The sequence below is a fragment of the Andrena cerasifolii genome, chromosome 6 (genome assembly GCF_050908995.1).
Source record: "Andrena cerasifolii isolate SP2316 chromosome 6, iyAndCera1_principal, whole genome shotgun sequence".
Lineage (NCBI taxonomy): Eukaryota > Metazoa > Arthropoda > Insecta > Hymenoptera > Andrenidae > Andrena > Andrena cerasifolii.
The window spans coordinates 11,181,640-11,200,530 of NC_135123.1; the positions used below are offsets into that span (position 1 = coordinate 11,181,640).

General features: G+C 47.1%; 1 protein-coding gene across 4 annotated transcripts in view; it reads left to right on the plus strand.

Moving 5' to 3' along the window:
- The window catches only part of Eag (potassium voltage-gated channel protein ether a go-go), an 89,794-nt gene that overhangs the window by 3,123 nt on the left and 67,780 nt on the right, over positions 1-18,891 (plus strand). For all 4 annotated transcript variants that reach the window (XM_076813714.1, XM_076813716.1, XM_076813715.1 and 1 more), the window contains exon 2: positions 11,567-12,996. In XM_076813714.1, coding sequence (XP_076669829.1) covers positions 12,918-12,996 — 79 coding nt within the window. In that variant the 5' untranslated portion in view covers positions 11,567-12,917. The remainder of the gene's footprint in view (positions 1-11,566; positions 12,997-18,891) is intronic.

An 18,891-nucleotide genomic window follows, 5' to 3' on the forward strand; every position in this document is an offset into this window, starting at 1 on the left:
ATAAAAGATTTCGAGGTCCCCTTAGACAGGGTGACCAATTCCACGCAATGTACGATTTCCTAGGAATTTTCGATAATCTGACTGAAAAGTGTTTCTAACAAAAGTTAGACTTTAAAATTCAGAAAATTTCTATGTTCCTCCCTTTCCCCTGACGCTCTAAGCACATGCTTATTTTTTCTAGACGAGTAATAGCAGAGATATCTTATATTTATATTTGTGAAAATATACGAATCCCTTTGAAAGCTCTGACGAACAGGAGAGAATAATTGATCGCTCCAACGAATCCCCTCGCGATCCTGCCCGAAAGTCTGTCAGTAGGGTAAATATCTGGGTAACAGGGGGCCAAGAGGTATTCGCACAAAAGCCTGCAAGTTGACCACTCGACTCGTTCTTTTTTCATCAAGGGTACACCGTGTTTCGTCATTAGCACCGGAGCCTGCAACTAGGATTCTTTCGCCACTTAGGTGAGGTGGGTCGGGGCGGTAGGTGTCGTTCGGAAGGGCGGGCGTGAGTTAACGGGGTGTTTCTGAAGGCGGGGGACAGGCTGGACTTATTAGGGTTTCTCAGTTAAGATAATCGAGAAAGGCTTACGCGATACGATCGAGGTCGACACGCTTAACGACTCGAGCGAAAACAGTTATCGTTGAAGGACTCCGCGAACCAAGCGTAGGCAGCTTCGATCTGTTCCATCCTTTTTTATTTATATCCATCCCCTTTCGTGGGAAATTTTCGAGCGATTCGCGCGGGGAATCGGGAAGGCAGCCACCTTTCCAATGTCGAGACTCCTTCGACCTGTCCACGTGCTACCCCATGTTTCCACGAATCTCCATGCGATCCAGTTTGATAATCGTGAGCACAAACCAACTTTATTGAATTACAAATTACAAAATTAAGCGACGGACAACCCCGAGGAACCTCGATGCACCCTAGAGTCGTGTTTAAGGGGGTATTCTACCCAAAAATTATATTTTCTTTTTGTTTGATTTTCAAATATTTTAGGGTTTCGAAAATATGTCTCTAAAATATTAAGGTGAAATTCGAAAAACTCCCAGAGTTATAGGGGTTTAAGGCCGCAGCGTGAGACAGCTACAGAAATTAGTTGTTATCTACCACAATTTCAGTTGTATAGGTCGTACTGCATGAAAAACTTTAAACGCGTTTTTCTCGAAACAATTTTTTTAGATCGGGCGCACATTTTTCTCAAAAACTACTGGACCGATTGAGCTAGAATTTCACACACATTCAAAGTGCATGTGTACCTATAGCCGGAACTAGAATTATATCAATAGTTTTAATACAACCTTCCCCACACCCTGTTTTAGCTGAAGAAAAGTCGAAAAAATCAAATATAAATTTTTAAACAGCTGTGATTTCGGTAACAATGTCCGGACTTGGTTGCATCTAGTTCGGGCGATAACTACACTCATATAGATTAAAAAAATCTTTGGTACTTTCGTTCCAGATGACTAGGACGGCCGCAATTCGTGCGCCCGATGGGGCCGGTTTTCGATGACACGACCTACCCTTCGGCGTGTAACTTGTACAAATTTCAATATAATGCATTCCAAAAATTTGTGTTGATAGTTCAAACACTACTAAACATGTGTGCAAAACCCCTGCTCTGTAGGTGCGATAGGTTTTCCAGAATTAATTTCCAAATATCACCTTCAAAAACGAGTGTCTGGACTAGAATACCCCCTTAAAGAATATATCCTCGCGGACCCAGGGCGCTTTTCATCCCCCCGCAATCCGCGGAGGAAGGTGGGACAAGGGGGTGATTTCGACGTTTACTATGATTATCCTCCTGGTATGCACGTATGTACTTGAAATCCTTCTGTCGTGACACAGGTTCTGGATTTTTGCCAGCTTCACAGGTCGTTGCGTTTGCAAACTGTCCTCGCGCGCCCCTGCGTTGTCTATGCATTTCCGATACCGGCCGCCCGTCCACCCTTGCCTCACCTTCAATTCACTCCCGATTAACTGCCCGCTGGCAAATGTATTGCCGCGCAGATCGTCGACCGCCACGAGTGTCTTCGTCGCGACACCTCCCAACGATCCTCATCGCCTTCTTCATATCGATTCTCAGCTACTGGGGTATTGGGGGTGGCTAGCAGAACGCTGTAGTCGAAAGGTGACTGCCGCAAGATTCACTTTTCTACTCGGCTGGCATGTTTGAAAGCAGGATGTCGAGATCCAAAGTGCAGGGAACTTCTCTCGAGGGATGATGAATTAAAAGTGCAGAGGGGTAGGCTCTCCCTCTTCGCGCTTCCCTAGTCGAAGCTTTATAAGGAAGCTTTTGTCCGGGACTTCTCGACGGGATTCCTTGGCCGATTTCTCAGCCTTTTCCTTTCCTCCAGCATCGATTTAAGAATGGCAACCAGCGCCCGATCGTTGCGTCACCGGATCCATCCGCGACTACGCCTTCTTGCTGAATAGATCCGGTTATGAATTCGCCTGGGCCCCTCGTGGGAAATCGAGAACCGTGTACCCGCCCCGTGGCCCAAATACAATTTCCCTCGTGTTCCTCCGCGCCGATCGCTCGGCTGGATCTGTTGCTCGTTCTTCGACGTCCTCTTCCACCACCTCCGCACCCTCACTTTCCTCTCCGTTTCCACTCGCAGCCTCGTTGCCCACCACCCCTCGTGCTCGTTTCCCCCCTTTGTCTCTTCGCGTCTTATCTAAGCTTCTTCATACCTCGAGGTTCGTCTTCCGACTCGTCATCTCGTTTCCCGATCCACTTTTCGTTACATTATCTGCTTGGAGCGGGGGTTTCCTTCGCACGGAGCCTTCATCCTTGATCAACTGTCCCTGCAAGCATACAATTCCTTTGAAACCACGCGGGTTTGTAGAGGACCTCGATAGAAGTATCAGGCAATTTTTTGTTTGTAACCATTCTCCGTTCTTCGGGGTGAAAACAGCCCTTAGAGGTTAATGTCTGATTTCCTAATTTCCTGTAGATATATCTGGAAACCTGTAGTAGATATAAAGGGGACGTTTGATATTTAAACCACAAATTCTTAATGATTTCTTCGCACAGTTTTATTGGGCATCAAAAGCCGTTAAGTTTTAGCTGATCCATTAGCCGATCTTTCCACTTTTCTGTCGACTCTGCCTTACATATTTAACCCTCTGCATCATCCTTCTCACGTTTCCCCCTAAACTCAGGCGAAGTCACCCTTGACCAGCCTCCCTGCGATTTATTATACAAATTCTCAAGTGTGCAACCCCCAAAGCAGAGCTTCTTGCAGATAAATTTCCTCCCGCATTTTCGATATCCATGTTAATCCCGCCGAAGAGTTTAATCGCAGAGGAGCATCCGAAATGTCTCGGTGAAATTCCTCTTGCTGCCCGGTTACATGGGGAAAAGGGAGAAGGAGCCAGTGCTGTTAACGGCCGAAACGGATAAATTATTGAACGGCGGACGGGTTCGGAATGGAGGTCAAGAGGGCGAGTATCGCGGTTCAATTTCCCAGCAGCCAGCAGCTTCCCCTGGTCCCGTTCCGCGACGATCTGGCGTCGCGCGATTTTATAATTTATGTCGCGAGAGGGATGGCCGAAATGGCTGCTACGGAGCCGTGTTCCCGTGGCACGGATCGCGGAAACGACCACGTCGATCCGCGAAACAGGGCCACCCACCGCGCCAATGACGTCATCTCCTACTCTGGATTCCATTGACCGCGAGAAACGCGCCCCCGTAAACTTTTCCAACGCAACGGGGGATCCTCCGACCCCCTTTACATGCCTGTTACGCGCGGCGTTTATCGAGCCGCTGCTCCAAAGCTGTGGAAGACCGTTTTACAGCTTCCTGGATCACTTGGAAGCTCCTTCTTCATCGGAACAGCGCTCCTTTGTCTTTTGAATATTGCTTGCAGAGCTTTGAGGCTTTATTAGTTGAACAGGGTGCCTTTGACCGCGAAGCTGGATTTTAAAATAAATTTCTTTAGGATCTATTTCGGAGCAGATATTGTTCCCAAAGTGTTTTGGATAGCAATTGATCGCAATTCAGAGATAAATGTTATATTATTCTTTTAGGTACATCTGTTTCTTTTAGCATATTTTAATTAGGCTTGCAAAAGTTACCACAGAGTCAGTAATTTTTTTGCACTTTTTTTATAAAGGAGATTCACTTGTTAATTTTGTTCTTTAAAAATGCCATCTTCGTCTACTTGAAATGACCGGTTTCAGTGTTTTTACTCGTTACAAAATTGTAATTACTTTGGTAGCATTAAGAAGAGTAGAAGTATTTACAAAAAGTGCTCAAAGCTACCCCATTCGACGGTGGCTTCTTCTCGGAAATAGTGTACCTTCTAGCAGGTAGAATAATAAATTTCAGAATAACAGAGTCTACTTTCTCTCCTGAATGTTGCAGAGGTAGAATACTGAATTTCAAGATTGCAAAGTTAATTTCCCTTTTTACTCTTCTTTGTCGGGTACACAGCCTCCTCTGCTTCGTTTAGATATTACTCCGGCTATCCATTTATCTGACTTCTTTATCACTAAAAGCTCCTCCGTCTTACCTCGCTCTGGGCTACTCTGATCCTCCCTTTTCTACTGGGAACCACCCCCATCTTCACTCAACGTCTACTCTCCGCCCCACCCGCCACCCTCGACGATCTTCCCTTTCTCCTATCTCTATCTACCTGTCCATCAACCTCCGCCTGCCCCCCTCCGAAGCGTAGGTGCAAGGTGAAACCGAGAAGGTGGTCCACCTTCGCGAGGAAGGTCGATGGATCGATACTCCGTGCCTTTGAAACGTCTAAGGGGACGCCGTCTCCCTCCAACCAGCCCTCGTCCGCGCCGTGCCAAAGTTACTTTCCCAAACTCCGCCGCGAGTCAGTCCGTTTTGACAGCAGAAGCGTCACGACTCTTTCGCTCGTCTCCGGGTGGCCGGTGGCTCCTAGCCACGCTGCAAAGCGATTCCTCTATTCAGAGGAGCACCTGGGGTGGACAACTGACGGCGCGGCCCTGTAACACTTTCGCCGTTCTAATTATTGTTTCCGACCGACGCAGGCCGTTTGAGAGAAATCCTCTTTCTGGAGTCAGACAGCCGGAGCGGTCGGGACAGCGACAGTTATCGCGTCCTCGAGGGAGATTGGGATCCACGATGGAGCAAGTGGGGACCACGAGGGCCCTCGTCGAAGGAGCGGTGTCTCTTCTTCGAGGAAACTCTAGTCTAGTAGGCTCCGAGGAGATTAAAAGCGATACGATGAACCTGAAGTTGAACCGTAGCTTCCGTCGGTGTTCACAGTGGTCCTTCAGACTAGAACCTTCGATCGCAGAGCTTCCCCTTCGATGGCAGCAAGATTTATCTTCTTCTTCTTCTTCTTCTTTAAATCAGATTCCCTTTATGTGTTTATCTAATTTCCTGCACCTGTCGATTGCAGGAATTGGAGGAGCTACTGTATGTACAGGCGGGTATCCTATAACGAACTGATTCGTTCTAGAACCTTGTTCGTTATAGTAGGATACCGTAAAATGGGGGAACATTGGCAGGTTTTTCATACATTTTGTTATATAATGTAAAAATTAAAATGTTTACAGTTGCTTTAAGTATCCTATCGTAACATTGCATGTTTCGTGATCGTACTACAAGTGTTGAAATGCATAAAATTTTTGTCTATCTCTTCTTTAATACATGTTAAATACTAGCTGGTACGAGGTAACATTGGCACATCGTATAAATAGCAGTAACAGGTGAAGTTTTACTACTCTGAAGTCAGTAAAGGCTGGTTCAGATACGTCCAGTAGTTTAGTCGATTAGCATATAATTTAATCGTTTTTCGCGTGTGGATATTAAAATTTAGTCGAGTAGCTTAATAAAACAATCGTAAATTACTAAATTACTCGCTACTCGACTAAATTACTGTACGAGCAGTTTGTAAATACCGCGGTTCTGCATTTTACCGATTTTACAGGAGGAAGAAAAAACTTAATATTTCAGCCATTTTAAGGGATTTCTTTGACTGGACTTTTTTGGGTCAGTTTTAGCACGCCTTGTAATAAATAGTAGCATCAATTCATCATAAAAATGCTTAATTGCTGTGTAAAGTCACTTTCACGCACCAAACGTGCCGTCGCTTCACCTGATTTCTCTGTAAATGCGCGGTTTTGTCGCCAACTTGCTAAGAGCGACAGATTCACGGTATCCTCGAACCTGCTGGTTCCGTTGGTAAAAAGACGGCTTCCTATTGTCTATTTCACATGGCGTGACTTTTAAAAAAAGCGAAACAGCGCTTGGCAAGCGTGGGCACGAAATCTCAATTTTGCTACTTTGCAGATACGCGGTATGTTACACGGTGTTGCACTTAGACCATATATACTTATAGACACGGCTTCAGATAACTGCCTTGACGCAAAGATTAAATCATCTACGTGACGTCACGTGTGGGCAAAGTAATGATGGAAGTTACAGCGATGTATAAATATTTCCGAAAATGCGATTTAATCATTGTCTTTGCAATTCTTTATACACCATGTTTGCACCTTTATTAATTATAATTAAAAAATTATTCACAGAAAAAGATATAACCTCACTTGTATACATGGTATGAGGTACTATCCACCAGTTTGAATTATCTTTTGCCCACAAGTCACGTCACTTTTGCCCGTTATCTTTGCTTCACTATGACTCGTGGCTTCATATAGAGCAGGCCGTGTCTATAGGTATATGTGGTCTAAGGTGTTGCAGTATCACCGACGATATCTAACCGCTAACGTTGAAACAATCGAGTACCTAAAATCTCGAATGCGACTTTATATGTTCATGCGTATAGGTGCCAATGTAACTCCCGCATGTGCCAATGTTATCCCCCGCTGCCAATGTTCCCCCATTTTACGGTACTCCACTGTACCCTTCGTAGCTGCTCAGCCAGAGTCGCGCCCGTTTCCTCGCACATTTCCCCGAGGCGACCAGGAGTCGTCCAGCGTGACGGGGTAGGTGAAAAGCGTGGCAGAGATCGATCGATCAGAGCGGAGGTAGGAGAAAGAAGCTCGGACGATCGTTGCCAGGAACGCCTCCCGCGAAAAATGACGGGGCACCTTGAGATACGACTGCTCTCCGCTGAGAGCAGCAGACCGCTCGAGATATCCGGGTGACCTCTTTCCTCTTCGACACGGTCTTTGCCCTCTTTCCCTCGTCCTCTCCTTCGCGACCCCTCCCGCGACAAGCCGATCCCCCCGGAAGTCTCGCCTCTGGTTCGGTCCCGTGTCGACGAGCGCTGGGAACAACGATCGGAAAATGGAAAATCCCTGTCGCGCGTCCCCTGCTCCGGGTCGGTTATTTTGTTCGGGGGATTGGCGCCCTGTGGGAGCTATCGATACCATCCCCTTGCATTCGATTAGGCGCTCTCGCACTGAAAACTTCCGAGGAACTTTATTAAGAATTTCTTTTCACAGTATTCTCTCTCGCACAGCCCCTTTCAAATCTCTACGCCTGGCAACGTTTCTAGCTCGGGTCTGAAAGACAGCCCGTCACGCCCGTTAAGGCCGCGGAGTTTTCACTTCACCCTTGTGCGAATCATAATTCACCGCAGGAATCGATGAAAGCCCATTTGTAACTCCCGTCGCCGCTGACACCGAATACGAGGGTGGATTCGTACAGCGGCGGTGAAAGGAGAAGTTAAAACCCACGCTACCTTATTTCTATCGTCGTTCACGGTTTCAACTTCCCCCTGACCAATAGCGCAAGCGACATAGGGAGGCGAAACGGCAAATTGCGAGTAGATTGAAGCTGAAATTTCGAGCTGACAGTTGTTATTGATTGTAGCCGCAGTCAGCTGATCGACGTTGCGTAGAATTGAGTTGTAAACGGCGGGAAAATTGCGGAAGCAACGCGTGCCGGCGGGAAATGGTCTGCTGCGGAGGAAGAGTGATTTACAACACTCTTTTAAAAAACCGAAACGAAGGTTCCGCTTTGTACAGCACACTGGCGACTCTAGGGTTAATTAAATATACACAAAGTGAATATTAGGGAACAGGATCTCCTGTTTCTTTCAATCACCTTGGAAAAAGGAACCGAATCGGAGCGACATCCCTCGCGCTGACGTTTCTCCGCGGAGGACTCTTCCGTGTTCGAGCAACGGGAACACCGTCGAACGGTGTCCCGATATCGCCTGCTACCCCTCCCGCCTGGATCTTTCTGTTTAGTGAGAAAACTTGGCATCGATCGCGCGAACTACTTCTCCACTTTCAGCCGACCTTCGCGCGTTATTAGAATTCTCGGAAATCGCCGCGGCCCGATTTCGTTGTTTCCAATATCTCCGATTGGCGGTGCTAAATAAATTTCGCTCGGAGAAACGGGGAACCGTGACTGGTTCTATGGAAGCTGCGATCCACCCTCTTATTACGCAAAATCGTGGTGGGGGTGAAAGTGTATGACGCGTTTAAAAGTGTCCTGTTTCGGTATAATTCTAGCGCGTATTCGAGGAAAGATCGTGGGTCTCGGCGGCTGGTTTCTTCGGCGAGAAGCGATCCTCCTTTGAGGAGATAGCTTTGCCTTCTGGAGGCTTCCTTTGTCAGTTCTCGCGCGAGGATCGTCGAGCAGATGATAGGCGACATTGTGCGCCGTCGAGCGCGATGGGACATCCTTGATCGGTTCGTTTTACTTGTTTAATGGCGGTGCGCCCAGCGTCTCGCCTATGGGGCTGTCGAGCCTTTTTGTCGAGGCCTAACGCGGAACTTATCTACTCGGCGGTGGATAATATAGCCTGCTGAAGGGATGTTTGCCAGGCATTTTACATATCCCACGATCCCAGCGCGGGAGCGTGTACCGAGGGACCCCGAGGGGACCTCGTCGCGGAGTAATTTAAAATTCATAAAATCCCTGGAGCTGTGTACGATCCGAGGGAGATTCCATGGCCGAGGAACGTGGACAGTGGTCAGAATTTTCGAGCAACCCGGGCGCCCTAGCCGAGGACTTCCGGTCCCGGTCGTCCCAATTTCGCCCCTGTTAGCTTTCATTTTACTTGCAGATCCCCAGACTTCGCTTTCCACCCATCTACTCGACTTATCCGCGCGCTTTCATTCAAATTGGCCCCGGCTAACTCGATCGCGCGAAAGTTAGTAGATTCCGCCAGCGATTCCTCCGCTTTGATTTCTGCTTTCGACCGCCCCGGGTAACAGGGACGGAACGGGAGCGATTTCCACGGTGCCGGGCGAGGGGGCGCTAAAGTTATTGCGGGGGAGAATTTTCGAAACGACGCGGAAGGATGAGCAGCGGCGGTATCGGGAGTAATCCTGAAGCCACAATGCCTTGGCGAAACAAAGGGCGCGGAGGGAACGAGAGAGGATCCGAGGCGACCGCGCGGAGGAAAAGTAATCTTCTCTGGGAACAGATCGAAAGGGATCCGAGGCGAATCGAATAAAGAATCTTGCCTCCGAGCTTCGTGCACCGAAGCTTGGTCATCGGTGGTCGGAAGAGTCACTTGGAATTGACACCCCCGTTGACGTCAGTAGCTTTGTTTTCGAAGAGATCGTTTTAATCGTTATTGTGCACCTGTGAACGATGGTAGCATCGTTCAGGGAAAGAGGATTCTTTATTGTTATCATTGCGTTGGCTTGTTGGAGAAATTATCAAGTCCATCGTTCCATCATAAAATTATTTTCTAAGCGCTTTGCAACAATACTGATGCATTGTAATAGATTGAACTTTCAATATGAATTTACCGGGAATTGAGAAATATTTTATTGTTTCCTTAACCCTTCCGCTGCGGGCTTTCGAATATAGTCTATCCATTAAAAAATGTATTCTCTTGGAAAAAAATTCTGTTGTTTTCTAAAAAAAGGTGAGAATTAAAACTTTTTTTATTGATGTAAAATTTAAACTTTTGAAGAAGCGTCTGAAAAATTTAAATACGCAGCGAAAGAGTTAAGAGAAGAGTGATAAGAGCTGAAACAAGTCGTGCGAAAGTAAATGGGAATAAAATTGTTGACGCGACTCGGCCACGCGTGGTTATTATTTGTGCTACGGGCACTATCTGCATTGTGCGTGTAAAAACCGTAAGGTATCACTGCAATTTTCATCGATTTACTCGATGTAAATTTTCCTCGGGAACTCGGGACCGATCCGAGCGTTCGCGCCGAAAATAAACGTTCCACCATCGAGATCAATGAAATTCATAACCTAGATCCTACCGTTTATACATTCTTTGGGCGTTACCGGTTAAATATCTGCGGGAATTGATTACTAGCAGGAAGCATTGGGGAGGAAATTCGTAGGTGTAATCGAGGAGATGGGAGCGAGGGCGCTGAGCAGTTTCGTTTGATTGCGAGTAATGGAGGGTAGGTGTTCTCCGAATGGGCGCGCCAGATTTAAAATTCTCCGTTTCTAGTCGATTTCTTGGGAACCCTAGACTCCTAAAATATCGAGACAGCGCACAGTGGGGGAAATTTTGCGATTTTAAACGAAAATCATTGCAGGAAATTATGGGATTGATAACTATTTTATGCAATTGAAAATTGATTCTCATGTGAAAAGGTTATTTCTAAAGCGCTACTTTAAAAATTGTATAAATTACGTATTAAAAACCGAAACATAATTACTTTGAGGACAAAAAGATATCTTACGCACCACCAGCAATTGAATCCAATGCCTTGAAATTATTTTCAGATCTTTGGATAACACAATATAAGTGTACGAAGCAACTTGAAAATCTGGATTAATTTGATACTCACATTAGTTCTTCAATTGGCATTTGCATTTATTTTGTCGAATTGAAAAATTTGTTTCTGTGGTTTTGGCCATAAAATCGCGAAATTTCCCCACTGTGCAGCGTTGTATTGTTTAACGTAATTCTGCGATTAATGGAACACATTGAACTCAGTTAATCTCATCGTTATCAAAATTGAGAGACCTTAATCTAACCGTTTCCCTTTGTTATACGATCTCCTACGCTCCCCCCCCCCCTCTTCCACCCCCACTTCCTCTGTTCCGCGAAAATACGAGCGCTCTATGGATACGTAAAGCCAACTTGGCACGATTTATCGCCCGCAGCATGAAAACTCAGTTTTTACCTCCCCTCTTCCGTTTCAGTTCGACGTCTGTCGCGTGATACGAGTCGCCTTTTCTTCATTCAGCGGAGAATTAGCTCGGTGCTAGGAATTCCGTCTCCATTAGTCATATTTATTGCTGGTAGACATAACGCTCTTGCAAGACCTCTGCAAGAGCTACCGCCTGCAGACGAGTGGGGCCTCGTGCCCTTTCATTCTGTGAGGTCTCCACAAAAGTTCGCTCGCTTCATTAAAGAAAACTCTCATTAAAAGTAGAAGTATATTGCATGCTTTCTTAATCAAACTATCTACGACCATGTGCCAGTTTCCTGGCAAAACTACAAGTAGGTATAGCAAAGAAAGCCATTTCTATTAGCATCGCCCAACACTGAGCGATCGAACTTTTCCAGTGACTTAATACTTTGAAGTTCCGCGACGAAACTCTGATCATGGAACAGGCAGCTATTGTTGGCACGGTTGTCCGAGGGCTCGTCAGAATATTACCAGACCCCAGCCTCGCCCTCCATCGACTCGCAGATCGTCGTCGTCGAACTTGAACCACTGTTCCCTTCTGTTGCAGCTGTGGCCCGCAGGACGACCTGTAGTCACCTCCCCGCCTTACAGGAAGCGTAGGCTGCGATCTGCTGCGAAGCTCTTACGCCCGGAAGCAGCATCCTCCGCGCGGAAGCGGGCGCCAGGGCTCGGGAGAGGAGCCTCGGTGTTGAGGGTTACGTCGACAGCGCGGCTGCACGGTCTAGTTTGGAGGATGTGACCGAGGATCCGTCACCAGCCGCGTTCCCCTGTCTAAGGGATGTTCTCCTCCGCGGGCACCAGCTGCACCGACGCCGAGGAGGACGCCGAGGATGTGGAGAACGACGTGGCGGGTAGCGCGCAGTCGTCTAATTACTTGCCGTCGGGTATCCGTGATAGCGCGCGCGATCACCTGGAAGGACTGCGGTTAGATGGGCCATCGATCGCGCCTCCGTCAGCCGAGGACACTTCCGCGAGCCCATCGTGGTCGGCGCCTCGATAAGTCTGGATCGCCGTCCTCCACCTTCCCCTCATCGCCGTCGGCGGCCAGCCGTTGCCCGCACTCTGACCGCGTACAGAACGAAGTCGCGTCCGCCGCTCCTCTGCCTCGGCCAGGGACCCCTAAGAGCCCGAGGAAGCTGAGGACCGAGCGCGGTGCAAGCTGGAGGAGGAGCCCAACCGCTGGCCCCTGGTCCAGGTGACCAGACACGTGCTCAGATTGCTGCCAGCCGGCTGGTACGCTGCAAGAGGAGATCTTCGAGGTTCACAGTAGCTAGAGGAACACCCACGGAAGACGCTGTCGTCGCCTAGGCTCGTCGCAGATGTGTCCTCAGCCCTCCTAGAGTCTACACCGTGCATCGCATCAGACCTTGAAGACACGCTATTACCCTGTCGTCCACACTCGACACCGGACCCTGTCACCCCGAACGGAGCAAGGCTGCGGCGCCTCCCAGAGGAGAATCGACCGGGTTCTACCTGTCCCGCCGACGAGGATCGCTCGCGCCCACGAACTATCGGATGATCGGTGCTAAGGGTCGGCTGTTCGCCTGCGTCGCGGCTGCTCGGACCGGCCCCGCGGCCGACAGGTGATTCGAACGCTTCACGATGGTGAACCATCCGCGAGTCATGACATTCAGTTAGTGTGAGTGCGCGTGTGCTCGTTGCTCGCGTGTTCGATCGCAACAGTCACCGTACCACGCGTCTAGAGAGAAGAAGAGAGAGAGAGAGAGAGAGAAAGCCTGAACAGCGGGAGGAGTGGAGTGCGCGAGAAGAGGGGCGGTTTCGGGTGATGAACGAGATATGAGGCGCGGAAGCAGGCCCGCGATCGTGGTAGCCAGAGGCTGGCCGAGGTCCTGATAGACCCAGCGACCAGGATCCAGGATCATCCAAAGGGAGGAAGGATGCCAGGGGGGCGCAGGGGCCTGGTCGCCCCGCAAAACACATTCCTCGAGAACATCATACGGCGGAGCAGCAGTCAACGTGAGTCTCCATCCTTTTATTGGTTTCGTTTTCCGATGAATCGATGATTGGACACGAATCGTACAAGCCCGCTGAGCCTCTGTGGGATTCAGCGGCTCCGCTGGGTTGCGCCAGGGGGGTGGGGGTGGTTGTCGATGGAGGAAGAAGGATCGAGGAGGGTTGCCGGGACGGGAAAGGGGAGAGGGATTGTTAGCAAGTAAGCTTTTGTCGGAATTCATGGCATTTTAGTGCGTGCTCTTTCATGCTCTGCCTCCTCTCTCCTCATCCACCCTTCCTTCCTTCCTTCCTTCCTTCCTTCTATCCTTCCTTCTCTATGTCTCGCGGAAATAGGTCAAACTAATAACTTTACGTAACCGCGGTAAGCGCGCACAGATAAAAGTTGCCACCCCCCTCTTCCGCGCCCTTCGTATAACGAGATTACCCGCGGCGACCGTGATAGATTCTAGTTTTTAAAGGCAACTTTAAGGTTTAAGGGAAGAATAATTGCGAACAGTTGGGAGTTGTACGCCACTCTGCCTCGTCTCGGCCTCCTTTCATTTTCTGCGGGATGAATTTAATTAATGTAATCGGATCGGCCGCGTAATTGGCGATATCGGCGTAGGGGTAGGGGGTTCGGCGACGGCTCGACGGAGCGGGGAGGGCTCGCCTTTTGTCGCGTTTGTTTGGATTCGTTGCACGTGCGAGGTAACGCGGCCCCCGCGGTAACGAGCCGATCGTTAATTGGCCTTCCTAGTTGAGATTTTAAGTGCATTAAGAAGTACGAGCGAACGATTGCTCGCGGTCGTTTGATATTCCAAGGGGTGGAGGGAGGAATTGTTCTGTTGTTCCGGCGGCGTATAAGCGAGTGCCCGCGCGGCTTTGGGTGCTCCGGGGCGAAAACACTCGAGCCTAGGGGGAGGTATTCGGTGCGGGCACTTTCATGCGACGTAATTGATCTCTTGACCAAATTCTGCTCGATTCGGACAATCGCGGTTTCGCCGGCTTTTTTTGGGGGTGGAGGGCAGCTGGGTCTCGGGTGTTGAGCAAAAATTAGGGGTGCTAAACGGCGGGTAATGTGGAAATTGACGGCGAAGGGAAACGAGGAGTTTCTGTTGCTCAGGCTTTATTTGCGAGTGTCCCAAGCTTGGACAGTTTCAATTTCGACAATGCACTTGGTATTCTTGGTAACACTTTGATGGCCACAGGTATGCGTGGTTTAATAATAACCCCATAAAAAACTTAAAAAAAGTAAAAAAAATTACGCCAAGTACATGAAATCAAATAAATCACAAAAGAATAGAAGATAATAATAATTAGAATATAAAAAAAGATGTGAAATCGAAATGAGCTGCAAGTACGTAAAGATGCTTTCCAACTTCCATTATCGCGGACATTTTAATAATGTGAAGATAAAATGTAACATCTAGACATGTGCACAGATGTCCGCGGCCTGGAAGTCAAATACTTGGTAGCGACAGTCGACATATACAGGGTGTCTTTTCTGTACTTTCTTTCCTGTACTTGGCGTCGAGACGCTATCGCGTCTCTAGATAGTATTTATTGACGAGTTATTGTCTTTGATACAGATCATGGCTAATTAATGATGTAAAGTGTACTGAGTGTTAAAAATATGATGGTCACTGCTTTCAGGGGTGAATCAAGAGAAGATTCTACCACTCCGGATCGGTGGACATTTGAAAATAAAAATTTGTTGCAAAATTATTTGAGGTCTTGAGAGAAAAAAGGGCTAACATATAAAATAGGAATTTTTTTCAACGTGGATTAGTCTTTGCTCTCAGTGTCTCATTTATAACATCGAAAATTAATGTTAATTTTTGTTCTACCACAGCATATTCTGCTCGTTGAAAGAGGTATCTTTCGAACTTTTTCTCCTTTCAGCGAGCAGAATGTGCTGAGGGATACAGAAAAGTGTAACATTAATTTTCGATGTCCATCACTTTTTTAACAGCCTGTACAGTTAAGGAATATATAATATGGAATTAAAATTAAAGAAGGTCGCCTATCAAGTTCGCTATTCAGTGCTTGCACGTGTGTGGGGCACCTGGGAAAATAGGCAGCGACAAGTTGAACTTTGTTAGTCTATTGATATTAATATTCTCGGTGAATGCTGTATTGTAGGAGTTTAGATGGAAGGCGGGAAGCCTTCCCAGTGTTCTATGTGGTACGTACAGTTTAAATGGTTTCAAGATCTCGGTACAATGTACATAATTGTTTGAAGCCTTAGAAATGAATATCATGTCACACATATGTACATCTGCGCTGCTCAAGAGTACGCATTCCAATAAGCTTTAAAACGGATACATAGTCGTGACAAGTTCTAGAGATTCGTAACCTCACGATTTCGATCTGTTACTTTCTGCGAGCCTCGGACTTCAACTTTAATAAAACCACTCCATTCGAAGATTTACATTCAACTTGCAGTGCGCTGTTTCCATGATTTTCCAAAACCAATGTACATACACTTGGAAGGTTTGATAAGTTCAACAGTGAACTTTAGTTTCTCGAAAAATTTTGGACGAAAGAAATTGAAAAAAGGTAGCAAAATGTTTTTATTTTAGCTGCCTCGACTAGACGATTTTTAAACACAGAGGCTTATAAATTTAAAAACAATTCGCTTATTCTTCTTGCAGCAAATTAGCAATGACTCCTACGTGAGTTGTCAGATTGAATTAATTTTAAAATTGCCTCGACTCTTTTGCATCAAAATATTCGATGTCAGCCTATAGACGCCAGGTCTCCGAATCCGCCCCTGGTCGCGAATGTTAAAACGAACGGTACGCGCAAAGGCAGCCCCCGCGAAAGTAGAGTAATCGTTGATTCGACACCTCGGTGACTTCGAATGGAGGGGTCGTCCAGGAAGTATCGGCACCGATGGTTAGAAGCGCCCTCCACGGAAGTATTTCCGAATCGTGACCCGTGAAGTTGGGAAAGATGGCGTTGGACCCGGGCTATCGCCGGTCAAAGGTCACCGCCGATGAATAGGCCCGTCGTGAAAGGGTTAAACCGAGTGTGGAAGCCGCTGGCATTGACCCATTAACTCTCGAATGCCTGGAATTCCCAAGATCCTCCAGCGCAGCGGCGCGTGCACGCTCTGCAACCCTGGATCACATTGTACGAGCACGGAGCGTATATACGAGGCACGAGGCCGGGCGATCGTTCACAGTGGGACGAAGTATGTAATTCGTCCGCTGAGTCCCCCCGGCAGCTGCGAATTTGGGGAATCGTTGGGGGGCGATCGATGATCTGGATGTTGTACTAATAGCAGATGAGATTAACAGTTTCTTGGGGGAGGGAATTCGCTGGTATTCGCAGCTCGCGAGAGCTCTCTTCAAGGAATACCATTTCGGGACTCCACTGGAAGCTTAATATCACTCTGACTGATGTTCGTGAATAATCGTTCCATCGAATTCTCTTCCGTACCCTCGTAGTTACTTTCACGGACACCTTTACCCTGATGAAAGTCTCAGTTACCTATAATTTTTAAAAATTTGAAAATTGATCATTTTTTAAAGGCGTTGAAAGGATTAAAAATATAGGGGAAAGTGATTTCAAACTTGAATGTCATTTTTTATAATTTTTTCTAGCCCCCCCCCCCTAGACAGAAGGATAATCTTCAAAATAAAAAAGGTTTCAGTCGAATCGGATAATAACTTTTGGAGATACAGCGCCCACCGATTCGGATCAATTTTTTGACGCCTTAACTTTAACTGTTACCCAGAGCCGTCTGCAATGATTAATTATAAAACAAAAAATATATTTCTATAACTTAAGACATCCTTAATACAATGCAAAAAGTCCCATTAAATTATATATAGTAGTTTTCCTTTAATTAATTCCTAAATATCACCTATTTTTTGGGGCCCTAGACCGGAACCTCCCCTTAAGCTAGTTTACTTAAAATAACGAATAAATAAACTATAGTGCATAATCTATAGTATAGATTATAGGTTGAATTACATAATTCTTTTTATGTATGACTTTACAACGTTTATTTATTCGTTATTTTAAGTAAAACAGCTTAAGGTGACAGTGATTGGTTAGGTGTCAGTAATTGGGTCCTTTACCCTATGAGCACTTTCACCCTGTTCTTCATATGTCACGAAATTACTTCTCGAGTACTTTCATTCTACCTGTCAGAGTCTACCACTTCATATTCCACGAAATCTTACTTCTTGGGCACTTTCAGCCTAATGCTTGATATGCCACGAAATCTTATGTCTACGAGTACTCTCACCCTAATGCTTAATATCCCAAGGAAATCTCACTTCTTACTACCAGGAGCACTTTCACCCCGATACTTCACATCTCGCGAAATCTTCAGCCAACAGTCTCCGCCCCAGCAGAGTATCTCGACTTCCTTGTAATCGGCAGATCATGCCTCCTCGAACACCCGACCCCTCCCCACTTAGAGCCGCCAGCTTGGAAGAATGTCAGACGTTAACAAAAGAACAATCCCGGGACACTTTTCCGCTCCCGAGGAGCTTTGAAGGCGATAACATTGAAACTGGAGAGCTGTAACGCGAAGTTTCCGCAGTTACCGTTACTTTGGTCTCTTTGATCGCGGGGGAGGGGCTGACTTTTAGCGTAGCCAGATTGCGCGCACCGTGCACATTGTTTCCTCTGGATTGTAAACATCGTGATTACTTCAGGGAGGCGGGAGCTCGCGTGGAGATAGGAAATAGCCGCGGTTACAACGGTCCCGGCCCCCGAGGGCTCGTAATTGTATCTGCAGTACCCCGAACGACCTTAGGCAACCTGAATGGTAATGGAGGAAGTGCCCTGCTTTGAGAATTCTCGCCAATCCTTCTGGCAAAACCCTTCCTTCCACTCCGCTCTTAATTGCCCGCCTAGTATCGCGTCTTTTACCACTTTCTTGCCGCTGCAACGGCCATTCCACATTTCCTTCATTTCCCACGCGAAATAAGAGCGTGGGCATTGGCGTTTGGGAACGGCCTATGGTGCGATTGGGTTAAGGAGGAGGCATTCTTTTATAATGAAACGAAACTTTGTGCGGAAGATCTTTATTGCCATCTAAAGATTCATATATTTAACTAATATTTTATGCTCCTAAATTAAGTGCAAACAGGGCAGTTCCCCCCTGGCTTTTGAGAAACAATCGCTTATTTTTAAAAACTGATCTTTAATAAATTTATACTAAAAAAGTGAATATTTCTGCATTTTACATATAAAATTTTAGTTAAATTGGCACTGCAAAATGAGTTGAAAAATGCAAGCGGGCTACTCGTTTTTTTCATTACTATATTTTTCATCACCGTCACCCCAAAGGTGAACCCCTTCTGTAAAAAAGTCTGCGGGCGCCCTTGGTACTATGGCCACAGCATGCAACGACGTTAGACTCTGCAAAAGAATTACAAAGCGGGCGGTGGTGTAACTTTTTCACAGTGGCTTCCCCCTTAAGTAGAGTTCGGAACAGAGTAATATCGGAGAGTCGGCGTTGGGGGAATTGGTAACTCGCGCATTGAGGACCCGCAGGTCGCGGGTTCGAGTCCCGCCGCAGGAGGATCGTTTTTTCGCCTATGTGCAAGAGCATGGAAGTTGGAATATCGACTGGAAAGTTTATGGGTAGTCAAGTTCGGTGGAGTCTGCAATCATTCGTCGTTTATATAATTCCTGGGAAGCAGACACGTAAGCAGCGAAATTCAGCTGAAGTTTGTCCAGCCTCGTTGACGACACAGGTGACGAAAGGGGTGAACTCGTAAAAATTCCTTTGAAAAAGCTGTGCTCCCTGTACGAGGGCCAGGAGTCAAAAGGTCCAGCGAGTCCGGAGAATCTACTTGATACCTGATTCCAGCTTTCCTTCGCTAGAATCCCCGCGTTCCCGATCTTCCGAGAACTTTCGAAAATCCCCTAGGGCTCGCTAAACATCCCCGTGAC